Raw genomic sequence first — 24,235 nt, forward strand, 5'->3', positions numbered from 1 at the left:
TGAGTGATTTTTTTTTTGGAAAAAAAATATGCAACAGCAGAGTGGTTGTTAAAAATACAACATCACGTTGATAAGCATATGATAATTGCTGTTTTGTGATGCTTTTTGTATAGGGACAGACAGCAAGTTGTAATACCTCAATGTCTCAGTAATCTGCTTAACAACATTTCTGGTAAAATAGGAGCTGTGTTTTGCAAGCCAAGTATACTTTATGGCTGAATGAGAACAAATAATTTGCCTTATCATATTTTCAGGGAGTAGGAGAAAAAGCCAACAGCCTTGTGTTCTGAGACGTAAGGAATAGCTGAGAAAGTAAGCTGATGATATTCAAAGCCAGGCTGGCTGGTGCCCTGGGCAGCCTGGTCTAGAATTAGACATGGAGGTTGGTGGACCTGCCTGTGGCAGGGGGGTTGGAGCTTGATGATCCTTGAGTCCCTTCCAACCCAAGGCATTCTATGATTCTATGAATATTACTATATGAGAAGTTCAAAGCATTCTGTAGGGCTGTTTTTTTTCTCCCAAAAGTCATCCCTCAAAAAACCTTTTGTCCCAAAAAACTTCCCCAAAATCCCCATTTCCTATCAGCAGGGGGTCAAAAGAAAAACATTTCTCTCTCCAGGACTTGTTACTACAATTGTCCTTAGTCCTTCTAACACTACTAGCTAGGTGTTAGGTGACTAAACCTTCACAATTCCCCATCCCCCATGTGGAATTTTCACACAGTTCTGCTCTTGGAAATATGTATTGGTAAACAATTGCTCTAGCTATCTGCTTCCACAAAATAGTTTGTCCATATCAAGAGTTTATGCATATCAAGTTTTTGTTGTTGCTGTTGTTTATTTTTTAAGTACATTCTGACTGAATTTAACCAATCCAGAGCTTTACTATTAAAGCTTGTTCCTTATACTGGCAGAAACGGGAGAAAAACATCTTGTGCATGTAGTGTTAAGTTCTTACAATAATCTTACAAGGCTAAATTGGGAGATGCTTTTGAATTTTTCACATAAAAGCAGCAATTTATTTTAATAAGGTTCACACAGTCACAAATAGCCACAGAAAAATAATCAACAGGAGCATGAAATAGCATGAAATTAAAGAAAACACTGAACGGTAGTGAACAAGCTTAAGAATTTTTAAAATATTAAATGAAAATTTAATGAATTATTTCTGTATACAATTTTTTAGTGCTTTTACAGTAAATTCTACTGTATCTTTCTGCTCTGCTGTACATTTTTCATAAAGAGGCCTGCATAATGATGGTTATTTATGAGAGCTAATTAATCTCCCAGTGTTTATTTTGATAATGTTAATGTATTACAGCAGTCACAGCACAATGTCACAAAACCCATCCGTATAAAATAAAATGAATTGAAATCATATATCAGATCACAGTGAAACACCATAAGCAGCCTTGGGTGAGGAGGTCTAGGTTAGATATCAGGAGGAAGTTTTTCACAGAGAGGGTGGTGACGCACTGGAACAGGTTGCCCAAGGGGGTTGTGGATGCCCCATCCCTGGAGGCATTCAAGGCCAGGCTGGATGTGGCTCTTGTCTGGTGGTTGGTGACCCTGCATGTAGCAGGGGGGTTGAAACTACATGATCATTGTGGTCCTTTTCAACCTAGGGCGTTTTATGATTCTATGATATGATTCTATATCTAGGGTTTTAAAGTTGAAATTCTTCTAACATCTCTAAAAACACACCTTTCTGTTCAGTTCCTATAGACAGATGTGTGTGTCTAACCTTATACATGGGAACAGAAAGAAATACCAGATGCATATGTGTATAAATGGAAATCAGATCTCAAAAAGTAAATGTTTTACTCGTACAATCCTATTAGACAAATATTAATGCATGAAAAATAACATTAGAAACAATTTAAAGACAACAGAGAATGTTTATATTTTCTCTAAGAAAAGGGAACAATAGAACACAAAAAACTTTCAGGGAATTAGTGACAGAGACAGAATTATCAACTAAATTTTATGACTTAAGATAAACTGTTCTTCAGCTATGAGACTATTTTCTCTTTGAAAAGTAGAGGGCATTTTTCCAATCACTTTTATTTGTACTGCAAAAGCGTAGATTTTTCCACAATTTGCCACCCTTAACGTGCATTATATAGTGAAGCTAGAAGAACCCCTTTTCCCTTCAACAAATTATTTTGTGCTTAACCTAAAAGGATTTTTAAAAATAAAGCCTACCATCTTTGCAGGTCTTTCCATTCTCAAGAAGTTTCACACCAGTGGGACATGCACACTGATAAGAGGGCTTGGTAGGAGACATCAGACATAAGTGGGAGCAGCCACCGTTATTAATTCCACATGGGTTTGTAGCTGTTAAACATAAATCACACAGATTAATGCTTCTGATAATGAATGACCTCATCTCATGTGTCAAGACACATACGGTGTTTGAGTGGTGGAATCGGTGGCAGCAACACAGATTAAAGAAGGAAATGATATACACAGAACAAGTAAAAATTAATTCCAAGTGTTGAGTAGTGGAGTATTTATGGTACGAAAGTGCACGGATGTTGAATATTTCCTTTCTTGAGGAAGTAGCATTTAGCTCTAAACAAGAGCTTTGTTTCATCTCTCCTCTTCTCATTTTCACAAACTATTCAACGTGTTGGTGCTGACTGTATAGTAAGTTGCATATATATTAAAAAAAAATGCAAACACAGTAAATTAACACAATGGTTAAGACAGTTGTTATTACGCAGAGTTGCAAAATTAACACTGCTTTTCATTTAGGAAATACTACTTGGAAAAAAATAAGAATACCATGCTACATAAGGTTAGGGCACATTAAAGAGAAAAAGGAATATGAGAATAGCATAAATGTATCTGTCAGAGTAAAAGCAAGAGAATATTTTTCACATTAAAAAAAATATAAAACAATGTAGAGAATATTTGGCTTCTCTGTTTTTTTCCCCCCCAGTGTCTGCATTAGAGAAATTGCATTGCGATACAAGTAAAGCCACTTGCTACCATACAGAAGGAGTAGTTAAGATGTTTGCAAATCAGTTTCAACTTGCATTTAAAGTATAAAGCAAGACAACTTACCATTTGGCTGCCTCTTCTGGCTGAAAGCATGGATATCCATGGGTGAGAAGATGTTGGAATGTATTTCACGCAGGTCCTCCCCAGAGTACTTGCTGCAGGCCAAGATGGAATGCGTGTTCCAGTCTGTCCAGTACAATGTGTCCCCAAACAGCGTCAAAGCAAAAGGATGTGGAAGGGAGCCTTTAACCACTGCTTGCCTAATAGAGTACAAGGAAGAAAACGAATGCTTAAATACAGTTCATATTACAGCTTTGCTCAAACACAGCTTTTATGAAGAGAAGGTTACAGTGTAAATATGATTTATCAAAACTTTTCTCTTTCTCTTCTTTTGCAGATACAAATATAGCATACCCAATGTAAGGAATGATGTGGGGAAATAATACAAGAGTCCTATTTTCTAGCTGCCTTCTCATACTAAGTCAAAGAGAACACTAATTGAAAGCCCTGCCTAGGTTGTCAGTGGCTATTTCTTATCACTCTTTTAACTCCTTATACCTGCGGGGCTATAAATTGCCATGCGCAAAGGAAGAGAACACCAGCTGGTTTTATGCAAATCTGACTGCAATTTGTTGATACACCAAATCTATCACTGCCAGCCTTGGCAGATTTTGAACTGAGACAGTGTTTAGTCAATTAGCTGTCCATTAATCTCTTCCATATTTTTTCCATTAATTATCTTGACAAATAGTTTCACTATGAAGAAATCCTGAATGTAACTTTTCATGATTCATTATAATTAAGCTATTGTTTTTATTACAAGTAGTGCTATTAAACAGAGTTCTACTGATCTTTTGCCATAGTAATGGTATCATTTCTGAGGAAAAGTGGGTCACTGCCTGTCTCTAAGTTCATAAACAAAATTAAAGAGTGTATCTATATATTTTACATAGATATACACACACATGCTCACTAGCCATCACAAAAATGCAGCATAAATGTTGCTGAAGACAGTTTTCCAGGATCTTGTGATGAAGAAACTAATTATCTATACCCAAGTTCCTCAGAATGGGAATTAAGAAGCTCGATTCTCACACGGTAGTTTTTTTTTAATTATTATTGAGAATCATAGAAAGACTGAGGATAGAAAGGACACTAGAGAATATCTGGACCAACATCCTACTCAAAGCAGGGTCACACAAGTACCACTTAGACAAATGCTTCTTCCAACATCCTTCTTCTTAATAGTGAGGATGCACAGGCATTCACACATACACGAGTTCCCACTGAATGGATCCAGCCATCTATCTCGTGGACTAAAACCCTAAGGGACAGACACATACCTCTAATACTTCTTCAAGTATTGAGCATACTATGATCACCATCCTCCCAATTTTCTTCTTGCAGGGAAGAAGGTCATTATCTGTATATTTACTGAGAGAACAGCCACACATTATCTACATCTTTTCTGCCACGAAGAACTAGTTTAGTAGAGGACAAAAATAGTCTTATTTTCCAACTATTTTCTGCTAAAATATAACAGAAGAGTATATTAAAGCAGGAAACTTGAAGGTATAATCTGCCAATGATTCCAAGTACAAAGAGACTGCAGTCATTTCAGCTCTTTCACCTTAGCTACTGCAAAAAGATGCATTATCTTTAAGGTTTCTATTTTTTTTCACTCTTGAGAAAAACACATGCATTCCATTACTTGTCACTCCAGTGTTCCAATTCTACACCAAGCAATATTTCAGATGATATTTCAGACTAGAAAGTAGGACATATCTTTTATTTCTTATCTCTGTCTGGAGTCAGGTATATATTTGCTCCTAATTAAATGCACAAAATAAGCATCTTACAAAAGACAATTGTAATATAATTTACAGCTGAAATCTACCTGCCAAACAGTGACAAAGCATACTCCTGCACCAAGAATAAAGGCATTCAAATTCAATAAACATTTTTACCAACCCCACCCCAAACTCTAAATGTCTTCAAATTTGAATAATTTCACTTTAGAGCAGGTCTGGTGACTATCTAAGTCTTTATGATGACTGTCACCTGGAATAGATGCAATAAAGGTCCACAGCTCTGGACCAACCCTCTAATGACCAAGCCTTCACCAAAGACAACATTTCACAGACAAGAGAAGCCACAGTTTTTTGAGTCATACCTTGCTATTCATTCCAAAATTTTGAGATATTCAGATGTGATTATTACCCATCAGTTTCTAGTAAGAATCAATCTTTGACTGCAATAAATGCTGCTAGATGTGCCTAACTTTTGGACAACTATCCGTCCGTGTAGCAATGCATAAGGTAAGCTGTCAATATTATTTAAATCAGCCCTGGTCTAGTGAGATTCAGGAGTTGCAGACAGCTGGTGGCACTGCCTTGAAGCAATCACATGTGACATTTTTGTTAGTAACTAAAAGGAACTGTCACATAAAAATGTCTTTGGGCCTGAATACAATAGCACATATTACTCACATTTAATTAAGATGAGCTTTACTACTAATACGTTACCCACATACACAGTATACACAGTTTCCATCAAGCCTTTACAAGGTGATAGCTTACTTCCTATTAAGAAAATCAGAAGTGTTTTTTTTGCCTCTGAACAAACACAACTGCCACAAGTGGTCTGCTGAGAAGCAGGCACGCCACGTAGGTATCAGCAAGGAATGGGAAGCTGGTTTGTGCTCTGTAGGCCCTCCCCGTTGTGATGGCTCCACAGACTATCCAGGATGTGGAGAAGAGGGAAAACAGCTGGAGAGACAAGGAGCTAACGACAGGGCTAGAGAAGAGAGCAAGGAAAGTCCTTCCTACAGCTGCTGTGAAGAAATTGCACTCTACCATGGCCTGCATTATGATTTGCAAAGCTTTGTTTCTGGTGGTTAAGGAAAGGAGAAAGGACCTCTGTCTTGGTGTTATAAACCTGAGTGCACAAACAGGAAAAGAATGTCACCTGTAGCATCTGATTGCTGCATACTGCTGATATTCACCAGCACAAGCACCCATCTGGGGTCAAAGATCAGCCAGGTCTCCGTGGTTTTGGCATCACTAATGAAGACACTGGCCAACCTAGCAGCTGAGGCACTGCGGGTGTAACTGGGCCACAACAACCTGACAGCTCTGTGCTGGCACACCTTCAGACTTTATGTTTCAGCTCAGGCCTGATTTCAGTGAGTGACACAAAAGCAAAAAAGCACAGTGTTTCATTATCCTTCACTAAGCTCTTCAGCTTCTTCAAACTGCTGCACTTGTCCTGTTGGCTGTGATAATGAGAGACACCAGAGATGAGGAGAAAGTGAGAGATGAGAAGTAATGTTATGAGCTCAGAGGATATCTCTAGGGCTTCAACAGTATGCAAATTGGCTGCATATTAGATGGTACTAAAGTAAGTAACTTTAATAATCTTCCCTGGGCCAGAGATAGAATTACACAAATTTGCCTTAAAAATTTTGACGGAGATTGACATTTAAAATGTCACAATTTCTAGTCAGTTTAGTTGGGTGGGAAGGAAATGCAGAAGAAGAATGCATCAGTACAGGTTGATATCCAGGAAAAAAGCTCCTGGGAGAAGGACCTGGGAGTTCTCATGGATGACTGGTTGACCATGAGCCAGCAGCATGCCCTCATGGCTAAAATGCCAATGGTACCCTAGAGTGTATTAAAAAGAACCTCATGGCCAACCGGTCAAGGGAAGTTCTTCTCCCCTTCTACTCTGCCCTGGTGAAGCCAGGAGTACTGTGCTCAGTTCTGGGCTCCTCTGTTCAAGAAAGATAGGGAATTAGTGGAGAGAGTCCAACAAAGGCCTACAAAGATGAACAGGGGCCTGGAGCATCTCCCTCATGAAGAAAGACTGAGAGACCTGGGACTGTTCAGCCTGGAGAAGATTCTTCAACTTTTATAAATACCTGAAGAGAGGGTGTCAAGTAGATGGAGCTCTCTTCAGTGATGCCTAGCAACAGGACAAAGAACACAAAATGGAACACAGGAAGTTTCATATGAACATGATAAAAAAAATTTTATACTTTGAGGGTACTTTGAGCTTGGAACAAGTTGCCCAGAGAAGTTGTGGAGTCTCCTCTGGAGATATTCAAAACCTGTCTGCACCCTTTTCACTGTGCAACCTACTCTGGAGAACCTGCTTTAGAAGGAGGGATTGGCTAGATGACCTCCAAAGGTCCCTTTCAATATCTATTACTTTGTGAAAAGGAAGCTGGGGAGAGAAAAGAAAGAAGGCAAGATGCTTGCACAGAAATTAAATTCCATATGTATTGTAGATCATGATTTCCTAAATACAACTATTTATAGCATCACTGCAGAAATCAGAATTGCAAATAAAATAAACACCTGTTATACTAAAGACTTTTCTATTGCCTGAAGAAAATACAGAACCAAATTAAATACATTCACCTTTGTTCTATTCTTACTCTATTAAAGAGACCTGTGAAATATTTGATAAAGTTTATGAGAAAGAAAACAAATAATAAACAATAAACAGAAATTACAAAATGCGCTACTGAACTCTCAAATGGAACAAATACAAGAAAATTCAGACCATCTATGCAGCGTTACAACAATGACAAAAAGCTTCCGCTTCAGGATAACGTGCATTTCATACAAGTAATACAATTATTTGAAATAGAGACTTCAAATTTATACCCTTTGTCAAAACCAGAATTTCCTCAGATCACCCCACTCCCTTTTCTATTTTTTTGGAACTAATAGTAGAATTCAAATTGAAAGTTTGATTATAGCTATAAAATTTAAGGATCATTCACACCAAAAGAAAATCATCAAAAATCAATATATTACAAAGCGTCATCAGAATTGTGAATTTTCCCCCTAAGTTTTTACAGAAAACAGTTTAAATCTAAGAATGATAGCAAATGTAGTTGTAGCTGTTGTATATCTATAAAAACAAACAAACAAACAAAAGAAAACAAGAAAATACATTTCAATAAGCAAATTCTTCCAATTGTAGTACATTGCAGTCATCTAACTTCAAAACCTGATCAAGATAACTGCAGAACACCTGGGGTACTCTAATCATCCTGGCCTGACTTCTCAAAACCATTAGCATCACAGCTCAACAGTAACGAAAATCATCTCTATACTGGATCTAATGCAACTGAGAAAATACATTCAATATTCGGGATTAACATTATGCTAAAATAACTGCCAGCTAAGAAAAAACATTTTGTCATAAAGTTGTTATTGATCTAATTCACAGTACAATGAAGCTCTTGTGAACTGAAAGAGGAAAAAATATCTACTCCTAAGACCACATATTTGAAAATCTGCACATCTCCAGATCTAGAGTCCACTGTCCAACACTGTATACAAATATTGATGTTTATTACAGTGTTGCTCAGTGCGGTTTTAGTGACAGACACAGATATGCACAGAAGTCACGTGCAGTCCACCTGCATTCCTTTCTGTTCACCTCTGAGGCTATCTGCACTTAATCTTCGTGGCAGGGAGCAAGAATTTTCACATTTATGTTTGAATCCATTTCTCAAGTTTCTCTCTAGAGGATCCCATACCTATTTCCATCTCCTCAGCTATCAGACAGAGAACAAAATCTATTGCTATATGACTCTTTGCAATCCAATTTCAAATACAACTGGGAAGACTAGAAAATATTAAGGCAGTTCACCTTTCTGCTATATTCTCAATGCTAAAGAGTGAGACAATGATCGGCCAGCATACCAAATGGGCTATTCAAAAAGAGCAGAAATGCCTGAAGTTTGTTTGAGAATTTCCACTCATCTGAGATGCTTTAATTTCATAAAAACTAATCCAATTCTCCAACAGCAAAGTACAGTGAGACGCTTAAATGGAAAATGCAAGCAAATATAAAAATTACCCCTTAAATATATGCATAAGTGCACTAACATAAATATTTATATTTCTATACACACATTTTCCATGTCTCGTTTAACAACATATATTTATATATACATACATACACGTTTCCTCCACTCCACATGTTACCTAAACATCCCCATTTCAGTAACCTGAAGAATTAATGCCAGTAACTGCTTTTCAGGCTATCAGAGAATCACTGAATGGGGGAAATAAACAAGGATCAAATACATTACTAACACAGGTATACTTCCATACTGTTTGCTAAAAGATTTGCAACAGATTAATTACATCTGCAAAATTAAGAAATACATTAATGAAATGTACTATGCAATCCCTATAATTACTGAAGATTAGAGTTATAAGCAGCGAAGAACTGGGACAGGAGCATAATATTAAGCAAACACTTAAGTTTTCATTTGTGGCTCAAAATATGATGTCCTAATAGCAGTAAAATGAGCAGAGGAAGCATTAGTACTGTTTAACTTTCCCACTGAGTTTTCTTATGCCAGTTTTATTTAGACAGGACATATCCTTGCTGGCACTTACATATGTGTTGAACACTAAATTTCTGAAAATAAGGAAAAACTATATCTAACAAATTTTTTCTCATTATGTTTACCATATTGATGTTCAATAGAAATACAATATGAAAAGCTGGAACTTTAAACAGTCTACGGGTAAAAGCTTATATATTAACCTACATATTGTTGAAAAAGCTTTTCAGAGATGCTCATATCAGCATTTATTAAATTTTCATTTATTTTTCTTCTTACACTATACCAGATCAATTTTTAATTAAAAGTACCTGTGGGCTACATTCTTATTAGAAAAAAAAAAAAGCTGTTACGTTGGAATTTTCATCCTACCTTTCTTCATAGAGAATTATAAAGAAAGGCTTGCTTTCTAAACCTTGCTTTTAACATTCATTATATATTAAAAGAAAGCATATTATGGATATGTTTGCATGCTGCAAATTATAATGTTCTGCAGAAAATGTTTCTCTCCATCTAGAGTACACTTAACACCATAGCATTCAGGAAATCCCAAGAATTACAAAGCTATCATTCTTAAAAATGGGAAATAATAGCAAGCAACCAAAGTGCTCGGAGGATGAATCCTGCACACTGTCAGGTGAGGCAGGATGAACACCCAACAGAGAAATGAACAGCCCAACACCACAGCTGCCACAAGGCAGGGCAGGAAAATCCAATTTCCTTAGAAGTACAAGGTTTCCTCTTCTACCAACTAAACAAAAACAAACTTGGAAAATTAAACTAGAATTTCAACTTGAATCCTTGCTCAAATATTCCTACTAGAATACAAGCCTGGTTCTCATTACCTAAGAAAATGGACAGAAAACATTACTTGTGGGGTACAAAAATATCTTTTAAAACCAAAATACTTTCTCTTTTGCCACTTCTTTAAGCTGCAATTGCCACACTCACAGCAAATAACAAGCCTAGCTTCAAACCCCACTTGTCCTTAAAGTCAATCAGAAGTAAGACTGTGGTTGACTCAATTGTGTGAGTCATTTTTCAGTCAAACACCATCATGACATGCTATGTAGTTTAAAGGCCTCAGCAGGAGTAAAGGAAACTGGAAAGCTGCAGGATGAGGTGATGGAGTCTGGGAGACAGTGTGTGGGTAGATCCACTGGCTGCAAGGTGCTATATGGGCTGCATAAGCCTGCAGCTGCTGTGATCCTTAGCTAACACTGCATGCACCGTCCTGTCTTAGGAGCAGCACTGATGAACTGTTTCTAATCCCCTTGCACTATGTATTTTTATTAAGTGTCTACAAATATGCAGACCCATGACATAGTGACTCCAGCTACATACAGCACACATGTAACCTATCCCTACATGCACACCAGCCAGCAACAGACATTTTGAAGCTCCATCTTCCCAGTATTTTATTTCAAAAGTGCCTTGAGGAAGAACCAAGAAATTCACCCTTTCACTGTTTCCAAATAATTTAATTACTTCTGCTTAGGCAGGCTTCTCTAGCAGCTTTAATTAGAGCACTGTTTGTCTTCTGCACTGTCCTGCAGTGATGAGGTATTGAAACAGACAGACTTATCACCATAGACTGATTTCTCCTCGATGACTGAAAGTATTAAACACTTCTGTCTCACAGAAATATACATAAAGATATAGACAAAGCACAGTATTTTATTCCCTGCACATAATGTCATATACTGCACACATTATACACAACAAAAAAGAAATCCTTCTAAATTCAGGGACACAATGTTCTCAGCTTTTCATCAAATTTGCAACTAATCATCTGGCAGACAATTTGATCTGATGCGTAAAAGCAGGAAAAAAATATCAATGCTTGAGTGCAAAATTAACATTCACCTCATTGCAAAAGTTCCCCAGCCCTCTAACAGTTTTTGTAAGTATGTTTTCTTACAGTGGCCTCAAAATCCATCTCATTAGCACAAACACTTCCTGGGGGACCTTGTAAGTGCATTTCCCTTCAGCCAGTAATGTGTTAACTTATTAATTAGAACTGCTGCTGCAGGGTAAAGGAAAAGAAATTAATTCAAGAGCTGCCTTCGCAGGCCAACCTATCTTGGGTACTTTACTCACAGGAGAGCTATCTGCAATCCAGTTTTGTTTAATTAGTCCCACAAAAAGCAACTGTTCGCTCTGATAAGAGCAGGGCAAGAGCAGGAAAAAAAAAGAAAGAAAGAAAGAAAAAAAAAAAAAAAGCCCCACATCTCCTGTATGCACCATTTTCATTTTTTAATTACATTCTGACATGAAAAACTGCTCGCTCCTTTCTCTCGCTGGCAAACCAAGAACATTAGTCATCAGCCTCTGTGTTCTTCCTCCTTGCTCTGAGTTCGTCCCTGGAGTCGCCATGTTAGTAAGTCCTAGGGCTAGCACAGATCACTGTAAAATTTGCTGTGCAGATTTCCTCATCAATTTATGACCCTATCACACATTTGCTGAGTGCTGATGCCAACGCTGTCATGGTGCCTCTTCATTTTGATGCAGAAGCTCACAGGCTCTAGCAAAAGATTACCAAGGTCCTATTCAAAGAGGCGACGAATCCAGGCTACTCTGTTTATCCCCCTGCAAATTCCTACCACCTACCTACTTTGCTCTTCCACTATCCAGACCTTTGCATGTTAGAAGCCAAGCATCCATGCATATAAACGGCCTTCTCTGACACATACATCTTTAAATGTTAATTCTCATGTAGTGCGAGGTGTTGGGACATGATAGTCAGACTACAGGAATAAAAAGACAAAAAAAGTTATTTCTCTCAGGTATAGAAGTATGTCAAGAATATTTCCCTTTCACTCATTCCAAATATTAGAAAGCTGTCTGAATCTCAATACTTATCTTTATCTCAGTGACACTAATTAAAATCCTTACCTATTTATATCACATTTTCTTTCACTATCCAAATCACAAAAGCAGTTTTCTTTGAACTGTTTGAAATTCTTTTTTGATGTAGCAATGTTATTTACTGGTAACTTTCCCACTCCCACAAAAGGAATTAAAACTCATGTTACACTGCTCTACATGAAGCTTTCACATTGAGCAACACTACAAACAACTTGAAACTTATCGCTACTCATCTGCTTCCTTTGCTAAGTTACCAAATCTAGTCAGATCCAGAACACTGTACATCTTATGAAACTATGCGTCTTTTAATAACAATAGTCTTTTTTATTTCTTCAATGGCTCCGTCTTCCAGAAATATATTTTCCCTGACATGCTGACAGAAGGTAAAACAGAAAAAGAACTTCAGAAAGATTAAAAAAAAAATCTGTTTTATGCAGGAGTAATTTTGCTAGCAACACAAACAACATTTATAAAAACAGAAACATCAGCTAGAATAATGAGTTAAAAATGAAGTTCAAAATAATTAAAATGAGTTAGGAAACCAAAATGTATGTTTCAAGTTAGACTACACAGTAAGTGATGGTATTCCTGTCATTCCTCATTCTTAAATGAAGTGACTCTTTAGGGTAGCCCTCTTAAAAAAGATATTTTAAAGGTGGTGATGGGAAATAAAACTGGCCTAGTCCCACTATGAGATCCCTTCGTATGAAAATAAGATCGTGATCATTCTGAGTGTGTTTGTTAAGCATACATCTCCCCCACCTTCCTATCCGATATGTTTTGCTTCTCTTAGTCAATCCTTTGGGAAATGGAGATTCAAAAACCTAATTTTTTTTGTTTGTTTATTTTTTAATATAATTTTTACAAAGTTTTCCTTAACACATGGATTGGATGACTGTATAGATGCAAGGGACCTTCACCCATTATATTCAACCCACTCGAACACAGCAAGAGCTGAAATAAGCTGCCCAAGAGCACTGTGTCCAGCTGTCAGCAGGAGTGCATAGGAGACACAGCCAGGAAGCAAGGGATAGGCCTGGGCGAAGCAATACAGGGAGTAATGGGTGTTTTGAGGGATGGAAAGAAGGAGTGAGTAAAAATAAGCATGTATGTATATGCACAGGGAACACGTAGACACAAACTATAGGGACTGCTATTGTGGTAGAGGGATAGATATAAATCCTTATAAAAGCAGATTCTTTTTTCTCCCATGAACACTGGGGTGTGAGGGTAACTAGGAGAACAGATTGAAAGGGTATCGTGTGTTGGTTTTTGGCTTTGGTTTTTTTTTTTTCTTCTTATAAAACTTAGAAGGAAGATCTCAAGAGCTGTTTTGTTGGCAGATGTGGAAAAAATCCTTTTTGATGTTAGATAATCAGTTATTGACAAAGTTGAATAAAGTAATGAGATAAGAGGCAAAATACAGAATTAGCTATTGTAAAATACCATATTGAAAAGGGCAATTTTTATTGGGTAACTGAAAGGCAATATGTCACAAAATAGAATCACTTTAAACAGCCCCAGAAGATCTCTATTCCTTCCCTCCTCAAGATCGACAGAGGCTGAGGCCACAGCAGAGAAAAAAATAGCACATAAAAACTCATTGTAGAACAGCTTAACTTCTGCAATTCCTTCCATTTTTCCCAATGATGTAATTGCAAAGAATAATTAAAAAAAAAAAAAAAAAAAAGCCTGGATACAGATGTTGATAGTTTTCTGAATCTTCAGAACTTTCTCAGATGCCTAGGGAAAAACAGATGCTGTTAGAAATGGTGTGTGCTTCTGAGTACTTAAGGGAAGTCATATGCACTTTCCTCTCTAAAGACTATGTTTTCCTTCTCTCTCAAATCCCAGGAAATATTACTGATAAATATTGGTACCAGTTAAAAAAAATACATTTAAGTACTAGACAAATTATTTTGTTCTTAATGAATACATAAAAAATAATTAGTATATCTAAAATCTAAATTACTTGTCTATACAGGTCTTTATTATTTATTTACTAACTCCAGAGTGAGGTAAATGATCCAGGTGACTTTACAGCTGTGTCACGAGGCATAACTATTAGATATAACTTCCTGCAGACAGACAAGGTTGTGCAGCCCCTTATTCCAAGGAAGATCAGCACCTTAATGCCCTTGTTTTTAGAAAGAATCACTTCAAGATTAGCCAAAGATAGGGAACATAACGAAGACATTTACAATAAAAACAAAATACCAAAAGCATATTTACACTGTTGTGTGATAGGCTATCAGAGAAGGAAGAACTACAAAGAAGTCTGAAGCAAAAGACTGAAAATGCAGCAGTGACTGCAGGAAATACCGAGGTAGCTATGGAGCTGGAAAGACTGGAGACCCTAGATAAGACAGGGAGGTTTGTGCTTTGTGGGAAAAGCATAAATATAGATTTGGATGGTGGTGGTGTCAATTTTGATCAGTGGAATCTTTTTACACAATTACCATTTCAAAAATCATTTCTACATCATGCATTGCTTTCCAGCAGGTGCTAGCAAAAGCAGTACAATTTATTGCAGTGCCTGATATGCACACACTATTGGAAAGGGAATCAGCCAAACTACAGCAGCATGTTGTTGTAATAAAATGGTTGTTTCACTCCCCATTAAGTAGGAGAGCACAAAAAGGGTGACTCAAGAAGGAAACAAGCCACCTAATAATCTTATGTGGTTTGATCAGGTGTGATCATATAGATGGTCATATTAGAGTTATATTTTCTTCTTATTGTTATTACTGTTTGGAATTTGACTTGTTTTATTTTTGTTTATTTAGTCTGTGCACCAACTGTGAGTATTTTGTATTTGTGTGAGGGACTCACATTTTGCCTGCAATTTTTCACGTGGCAGGCAGTCACCCTGAGCCCCACATGCAATCATTTCAGTTGAGATGAGTTTTTTTTAAGTTCTGATACATGTCTGGTCTCATAATCACTCCATTCTTATCACATACACATTATGTTTTTAGCCTCAAACCATTTTTACCTGGAACACTCTGAAAACTTTCTGCTAACCAGCACCAATTTAAAACAAACAAACAATAAAAACAAAAACAAAAAACCCAACAACAGTCTCAAGTTATTACTGTACACGACAATTTCTATCCCATTCTCTTAATTGCATGGAACCTTAAATGACTGTTTTCCTATCTAAAAGATCGTAATGCCACAAAATATCACGTGCTTTCTTGTTAGATAAATAACAAATGTAGGACTACTTCAAAACATAGAATCATAGAATGGCTTGGATTGGAAGGGTTCTCAAGGTTCACCTACTTCTAACCCTTCTGCCATGGGCAGGGTTGCCAAACAGTAGCTCAAACACTAGATCAGGTTGCCCGGGGCCCCATCTATTCTGGCCTTGAGCACTTCTATGGGCAGGGCATCCACAACCTCTCTGGGCACTCTGTTCCAGCACTCACCACCCTCTCCTGCTTAAAAGCTCTCTTTAAATATTGGAAGGCTGTTATGATATCCCCCAGAGACCTTCTTGTCTCCAGACTGAACAAGCACAGCTTCTTCAGCCTGTTCTCAGAGGAGACATGCTCCAGTCCTTTGATCATCTTTGTGCCCCTCCTCTGGACCTTCTCCAAAAGCTTCACATCTTTCTTGTGCTGGGAGGCCCAGATCTGGCTGCAGTATTCCAGGTATTGCCACATAAATGTGGAGTATAGAGGGATAATCACCTCCCTGTCCCTGCTGGCTACCCCTTTTCTGATGCAGCCCAGGATACCACCAGCCTTCTGAGCTGTAAGTGCACACTGCTGGTTCATGTTGAGTTTTTCATCTACTAAGACTCCTAAGTCCTTCTCAGCAGAGGTTCTCTCAAGGAGTTCTTTTCCCAGTTGATACACATATCTGGAAATTACCCCAGCACCTTGCACTTGGGTTTGTTGAACCTCATCTGCTTCACATGGGCCCACCTTTTGAGTTTATCAAGGTCCCTTTGGATGGCATCCCTTCCTTGTGCTGTATCGACTGCATCACTCAGCTTTGTATCATCATACAACTTGCTGAGGATGCGCTCGATCCCATCATCTATGTCACTGATAAAGATGCTAAAGCATACCAGATCCAAGACTGACCCGTGGGAGACACTGCTCATCATCACCCACCTCCTGAACCTAGAGCACAACCCTTTGGCTGTGACCTTCCAACCAATTCCTTATCCACCGAATAGTCCACCCTTCACATCCATATCTCTCTAATTTAGAGATAAGGCTGTGGTGAGGGACCATGTCAAAGGCCTTGCAGAAGTCCAGGTAAGTGACATAAATTACTTTCCCCTTGTCCATCAGTATCATCAGTCTATCATAGGAAGCCACTAGATTGGTCAGGCACAACATTCCTTTGGTGAAGACATGCTGATGGTCTTTGAGCACCTGGTCATCCCTCACATGCCTTAGCATGTCTTCCAGGAGGATCTGTTCCATGATCTTCCTAGGCACAGATATGAGGCTTACTGGCCTGTAGTTCTCCGGGTCATCTTTCATCCCTTTCTTATAAATGGAAGTGATGTTTCCCTTTTTCCAGTCATCAGTGACTTTGTCTGACAGTCACTATTTTTCAAATATGATGGAGAGTGGCTCAGCAACCACATCAGCCAGCTTTCTTAGGATCCTTGACTGCATGTCATCTGGCTCCATAGACATTCAGTCTCATGAGGTGGTCTCAAACTTGTTCTGCTCTTACAGTGTGGGAGAGTTCCCTCAGTTCCCACCAAGAGGTTCAGGGATGTGAGAAATATAAGAATCCTGGTTGCCAGTGAAGACTGAGGCAAAGAACTCATTGAGACCTCAGCCTTCTCCATATTGTTGTACCAGTTCTCCCTTCTCATTCTGCTTGGCCTTTCTCTTCTGACCAATGCACCAGTAGAATCCTTTCTTGATATTTTTCACATCTCTTGCTCAGTTCCATCTGTACTTTGGCTTTCCTGATCCCATCTTCTGCATACCCAGACAGCATTCCTGTATTCTTCTCAGGTGACACGTACTTGTTTCCACTGCCTTCTTTTCCCTCAGTTTGACCAGCAGGTCCTTGCCAAGCATTGCCAGTTTCTTATCTCCTTTTCCTGCTTTCTTATTCTGAGGGATGGAGAGCTCTTGCTCTCTTAGAAAGGTATTCTTAAAGAATAACCAGCTTTGCTCCACTCCTTTGTCTCTAAGGACATCTTCCCAGGAGATTCATTGAACAATTCCCTTAAACAGCCTGAAGTTCACTCTTCTGAAGTTCAGAGTCTTGACTCCACTCTTTGCCAGGCCCACATTCCTCAAGATGATGAATACAATCAGGGCATGGTCACTGCAGCCCAGGTTGCCTCCAATCTTAATGTCTCTAACGATCTCCTCCACACTGGTGAGCACCAGGTCCAGCAACACTTCCCCTCTGGTTGATCTGTCCAATACCTGAACCGGAAAGTTATCATTGATGGACTTCAGGAATCTGCTGGATTGCTTTCAGCACACCACGCTGTTTTTCCAGCCGATATCTACTTGACTGAAGTCTCTCATCAGGATGAGAGCCTGAAAGCATAATACTTCTTGCAGCTGAAGCAAGAAGGCTTTGTCAACAGGCTCTCCTTGATAAGGTGGCCTGCAGTAGACCCCAAATACCAGCTGTCCCCTTTGTTGGCCCCATATCTAATCTTAACCCACAGGCTCTCAACCTGTTCCTGACTATCTCAGAGGGAGCTCCTCACAGTCTATCTACTTTTTAACCTGGAGGGCAACTCCCCCGCTCCTCCTACCTTGCCTATCCCTTCAAAAAAGCTTACAGCCCTCAATGTTGGTATTCCAGTTATGTGAATCTTCCCACCACGTTTCTGCGACAGCAATGAGATCACAGTTTTCCAAGTGCACCATAGTTTCCAACTCCTCCTGCTTATTTCCCACGCTGTGTGCACTGGTATAGAGACATTTCAGCTGGGCTTTCAGAGGGGCTGCCTTCCTAGAGGAGCCCTCCTATAAACCTCTGGGACAAATCTGAGGTCTTTCCCTGCTTCTTCCTAAAGTGACAGTGCTCTCTGGCTTTCTGTCCCCCAAGAGCTCTAGTTTAAGTCCTGGTGATGAGCCTAGCCAGCCTGCTTCCTAGTATATTCTTGCCCCTCCTGGTCATTTGCATCCTATCCCACATCAACACTTCTGGTTTCTCAGAGGTGTGTCCTAGATCATAGAACTCATAGCCTTTGGCATGACACTATCCAGGCAGCCAATTATTCAACTGATCCTTTCTCCTCCTTCTGCCTGGATCCCAGTCTCCAGCTGTGCTCCCAATCCCTTCAACATCTTCCATACACATACATCTCTATGTTTTGAACTGACAAAGCTGGTTAAACTATTTATACCTGTACACATACATTTAAAACTGCATCCAATTCCTGCTACCTTGTTTAATCAAAAACAATTACCAAACTACTGCATGAATTTTTGTTCTCTTAACAGGCAGAAGTTAGGAAGAAAACAACACACATTTTCAAATTTTCAAGTGCTATAAGAGTTCAACGTAAATACCACATGAACACAGAGGATGTTTCATGCATGTTGCCTATGTTTGTACAAACCAGTCAACCTATCAAAAAACCACCTATCTTGCCAACAAAAGGGTTTTGGACAGACTAATTTTTTTGTGGCAGGTTTGCATAAAAGAAGTCACTAAAATGTCAGAATGAAGAGCATCAGAAATGCTATTTAATGTTTAGATAAACCAGCTGAAGCAACACAAGAATTTGTAAAGGATCATTTCAAATATCATATGCCCGTGATATCTGGGCAAAAACTAACTGTGATTCATTTGTGTATGTGAACAGTACTGACATAGGTCTTGTGTAATTAAGAGGGTTACACCCCAAACTAAGGATAAATGTATATATATCAAGCACCAGTTGAATTTTTAATTAAGAAGTAGCTATAACTGGATCAGAAAGGATTACATCACAATTACAGAAGTATTAGAGGGAAAAAAAATCCAGTCATTCTAGCATAGTCTCTGTAAAGATTGTTTTCCACGTATTTCCCAACTCCTAGGATTAAAGAAACTAAAAGATTTGTATATAATGATCTATTTTTTCATATTATTCTCTGCATTTCTGACTGCCACAGTAACAAAGGGAAAGGAGACCAAATAGAAAACTTAAGAAAAACAGAAATTTCTGCTAACAGTCTTACCTAATTAAGAAAAGCACTCACAAATTCCTTTTTGGAACTAGTTCTGAGATGAGACCTAGTGAGTTACAGGATGCCTCAAAGAGGAGCACACATTCAACATCATGGTTTTGGAAAGGGGAGTCTGGGGAAGGATAAAAGCATCTGATAGTACTAGCCAGCTTAAAATTTAGCAAGTATTAACGTGCCAATTCTTTGCAACAGAGCTTATAAAGTTGTGCTTGTCTTAAAAGACATTGCTTAATCAGAATTACATAGATCAAATGAAAACTTCTTACCGATGACTTCCATCAAGATTTGATTTGTGGATGAAATTCAGTTTAGCATCTGCCCAATAAAGTTTCTGTTCTTCATAATCCAATGTCAGTCCATTTGGCCAATAAATGTCCGTGTTGACTATAATGGAGCGGCTTGAACCATCCATCCCAGCACGTTCTATCTTTGGCACTTCTCCCCAGTCTGTCCAATACATGAACCTATAATTATTTTAAAAACAAAAAAAATAAAGAAAGCATACATATAAATCTACTATTGGAACATTTAATACAATTTTCATTAAGGTGAAGGCTATCTCTATTCTACAATGCCAGTGTTTCTGGAGCTCTCTTCTACTGGGTAAGGTACATATGATCTGGGAATACAAAAAAAACCTATCACTTTAGAAAATGAAGGAGAAAAAAAGACAAATCCACAGTACTATGCCACACTGTACTTCCAAACATCTCTTTCTTTCCTCAAGTCAGCTAAGATAGTTGGGGATATCCAACAGATCTTGACAATAACCAACATTAAACAGAAAAGATGGATATTGCAGACTATCATGAAATAATCTGTTTTAACAAGAGTCAGACCAATGGGGGGGCATGGCAAAGAAAGATTTATACTCAACATCTAGCAGATGTACATAAACAGTTAAGTGGATTTGATGGAAGACCAACTCACATTCTTTTTTTTCCCCCAGAGAAATTCACAGAAAGGCAACTAAGTCAACACATTTAGAAGCATAGTTTTCATGCAGTGAATGGACACTGCACTGTAAAATCTTTCAAGATTGAGTAAGGGTCATTACTTGGGAACTTATGAGGGAAGGGAATTTATTTAGTTGTGTATAAGACTGAACTTAAGCAAGGGAAACTACATTAAGACTGTATGCTATGGAGGAGGAAGAGTATTCCTTCTTTTTCTGCAGGTAGTAGAAGACTGGTTTACTTCTGAGTTGTTAACATAATGCAACACTAAACAAAAACAATTTGTAATATAAACAGATTAGACAAAGTGTGTCAGCGAAGCTTGCTATGTTATGTTGTTGCAGCTGGGCAGACAAAAGTCTACTGTCCTAAGTTGTTTTTCTTAACCCTATGTCATCTGCTGGCATACCTGCCTGTATCTGCGTTCCCTAACCTAGCTCAGTCAAAACAACCCATACTTGGAAAGATCTGAAGCTTTAAACTAACCCAGATCATCACACAACAACAACATGTCAACTATATGGTGCCCACATGTGAAGAGGCCTGGCCACCCATCCTTTAAAGAAAAGCAAATGTGCAACACATTTAAGAAACATTTGCAGATGAAGTTATTCTTGGCAAAGATTTATTTAAAAAAAAAAAAAGTCAGGAAATTCCATGTCATCTTTTTCCCCTTAATTCATGTCTACAGCTGTGCATTAAAACAAACAGACTATCTGTGGACAGAAATGCAGCTGATGAAAACAAATATTGTTCTATTTAATACAAGTGAGTCATTCTTTATGGAGCAATATACCTGTCTTAAACACAGGGCACAGAAAGAGAACATTTGAGACTGCCGCAGTCATGAATGAGTGCTATAGAGAAATCATTTTCCTTCCATGAAGAAGAAAAAAACCAAATGATCTTCAGATAGGTAGCACAGTAGCGAGTCGCCTGGTCAAGCTGTGCAGTAAAAAAAATTACAGATTCAAAAAAAGTTTTAAAAGTCACACAGCACTTCTCCAAATAACATGTGTGAGGAAGAAGGGAGAACAGGGAAGAAATATTTTTAAACTTCTTTTAAAAGACTCTTCTTTACCCCAACTTGTCACGTCCCAGACTTCCTAATACTTCTTCAAGGTTAATAGGTTCCAAGGTCCTGGCTACCCTGCTAGACTGATTTTTCAGGCTGAAACAGAAAGCTCATTAGTTGTTGTATAGCCTTCCCTTCTTCCCTGTCTCTCTCTCACCTCTCATGCACAGTACAATTACTGAAGAGAAAAACAGGTAAGGGAAGTCTAGCCACAAAGTAATCTTCCCAGACTTCATAAAACCAGCCTTGTTTCATTTGTCAGAGGAGGTCACATGCACATAGCATTTGTTTTAAGATTCTGCAGTGCTTCCATTCAGCACTGATTGCCTCTGCTCCATTTCTGCAATAGCTTTTTCTACTATCATCTTTTTGTTTACCACCAGCCTGCTTAAAAGCCCATAGGTTCTAATGTCTACATTAAAACCTTTGGAACTGATCATGCTCCAGCTGATGGCATCAAGGCTGTGTTTCACTCAGGAAACTGGGTTTTTCATCACTGCCAAAGTAATCCAGGTTATAGTTTGAAAACCATCTTTTTTCAGTAACAGCAGCTTCCTGGAGAGATCATCTCTTGCTTGCAGTAAAGTGTTTACATAGCTATGGAGCAAAAAGGATTCAAGGAACAGGGTTGGGCTAAAATAATCAGTTATCACTCTGAATGATCTCCAGTGTGCTACCGTGCTCTACAAACACTTCCACTTGTATGCAGGCTGTAGGCCTCTATAGTTGCTTAAATCAGGTGCCAACAACACTCAAGTTCCCAATTTCAGTTTCTTATTCAGAAAGTACAAGCACTTCCACACAACAGCTGAGCAAGTGGCACAGGGTGTGGGAGCCAGAGGAGATGAAAAGAACTGTTTAAAACAGCTGTCAAAAATGCACCCCCATCTCCCCTCAAACCATGCTTGAAGTTACCTGTGATTACTATAAGGAGACCTGGCCAACAGCCAGGGAGAGTACAGATGGACACAGCTGTAAACTTCTGTTATTGCAGAGGTGTCTGGAGATTTTTCTACAGAGATCTCAAATCATTTTTGCAAGTAACATCAAACTACTCACATCCGTCTAGTGCCAGTCCTCTCTTCTGGATGCCTCAGATTCTTGTAAGATTACATAATGGTTGGTAAGCAAGCCACACAGAGCCATACAGAGAAGCTAAGGATCATTCTCCCTCCCCTTCAAACATATTTAATTAACATTTAATTAAAAACAAACAAAAACAACAACAACAAAGCAAAGCCTACAGGCTATAGCAAAACATTCACCAATAAGGAACAAGCTCCCCAGAGAGGCTGTGAAGTCTATTTCTCAGGAAATATTCAAAACCTGCCTGAAAGCTTTTCTGTGCAACCTACTTACTGCTCTAGCAGCAGTGTTGGACTAGACGATCTCCAGAGAACCCACCCATGTAGAGTCAAATCTCTCTCTTATCTAATAAAAATAGCACCACATCCTATTAAAAGTGATTCTGTGCGTCTTCATTTCTTTTTTCTATTTCAGTAACTAATGATTTTATTTTTAAAAAATGGTTTGAATTAAATAACCTTAAGATTTTTCATCTTGCTGTTAAAAGCCATGCACATCAGATTTTAATAGTAAGACTTTAGAAACAGTTGTAAGGTGTTTTAAAAATTAACAGAATAACTATATTATTTATGTACATGGTTAATTTTAATATTAGGTGCTCGTGTCAAGAAACATTGCAGCTCCCCCTCAGAGAATTAAGGTCCGTCAAGTAGAAAAGAGGAAGGGTCTTCAGCATCAGTAGGTATGGTGTTTTATTTGACTGTGGCCCAGAGTGTTCATTACTCCCTTAATGAAGTTGTAAAAATGTTTATCTTACACAGTTTGTTGTGGTTTAACTCAGCAGGTGGCTCAGCACCACACACTCCCTCACTCACTCCCCCCCTTCCAGTGGGATGGGGGAGAGACTTGGAGGGAAAAATATTAGAACTCATGAGTTGAGATAAACCTATCTACTAAGGTAGAGAAAAGAAAAACTATTTATCTGTATCTATCTATCTATACATATAAATGTATATAACAAGTGATGCACAAACAATTGTTTATCACCCATTTGCTGTCATTCAAATCTTTCTGGGGTGCCATGTCCCCACAAGAATTGCTTTTCAAGACCTAGGATACTATTTCAGACAATGGCAGTCATCCAGTGGTTGCTTCCACAATTGTAAGCACATGCCACTTGCCAAGGCAAATTTGTGGAAGTGCAATATAATCCACCTGCCAGGTCTCCCCATATTTGTATTTCAGCCATCATCCTCTGTACCAAAGAGGTTTCATTCCACTTGGCTTGCTTAACTATAGCACATGTTTCACATTCATGGATAACCTGTGCAAGAGCGTCCACAGTCAAGGCCACCCCTCAGTCCTGAGCCCATTTATAGGTTGCATCTCTATTCCTTGATGGCCTGAAGTGTCACAGTCCCACTGAGCTAGAAATTATTTATCCTTATGTTGCTAGCCAGATCTACCTGAGTAATTTTCAATCTCTTCAGCTCAATCCACCTGCTGATTGTTTTGATGTTCTTCAGTGGCACGACTCTTGGGTATGTGAGCATCTACGTGACATACCTTTACAACCATGTTCTCTACCCAGGCAGAAATATCTTTCCACAACGAAGTAGCCCAGATGGGTTTGCCTCTGTGTCGCCAACTGGCCTGCTGCCATTGCTGTAACCACACTCTTAGGGCATTTGCCTCTAGAGATCTGACATCTGACATCTATCTTGCCATTTTACTCCTCAGAACTGTATTTC

General features: G+C 38.6%; 1 protein-coding gene across 5 annotated transcripts in view; it reads right to left on the reverse strand.

Moving 5' to 3' along the window:
• Positions 1 to 24,235, reverse strand: part of LRP6 (LDL receptor related protein 6) — a 132,461-nt gene that overhangs the window by 57,450 nt on the left and 50,776 nt on the right. For all 5 annotated transcript variants that reach the window (XM_090147700.1, XM_031603192.2, XM_090147710.1 and 2 more), the window contains 3 exons: positions 19,694 to 19,891; positions 3,069 to 3,265; positions 2,205 to 2,336 (listed from right to left, as the gene is read on the reverse strand). In XM_090147700.1, coding sequence (XP_090003826.1) covers positions 2,205 to 2,336; positions 3,069 to 3,265; positions 19,694 to 19,891 — 527 coding nt within the window. The remainder of the gene's footprint in view (positions 1 to 2,204; positions 2,337 to 3,068; positions 3,266 to 19,693; positions 19,892 to 24,235) is intronic.

The sequence above is a fragment of the Phasianus colchicus genome, chromosome 1, assembly GCF_987193195.1.
Source record: "Phasianus colchicus chromosome 1, bPhaCol1.hap1.1, whole genome shotgun sequence".
Lineage (NCBI taxonomy): Eukaryota > Metazoa > Chordata > Aves > Galliformes > Phasianidae > Phasianus > Phasianus colchicus.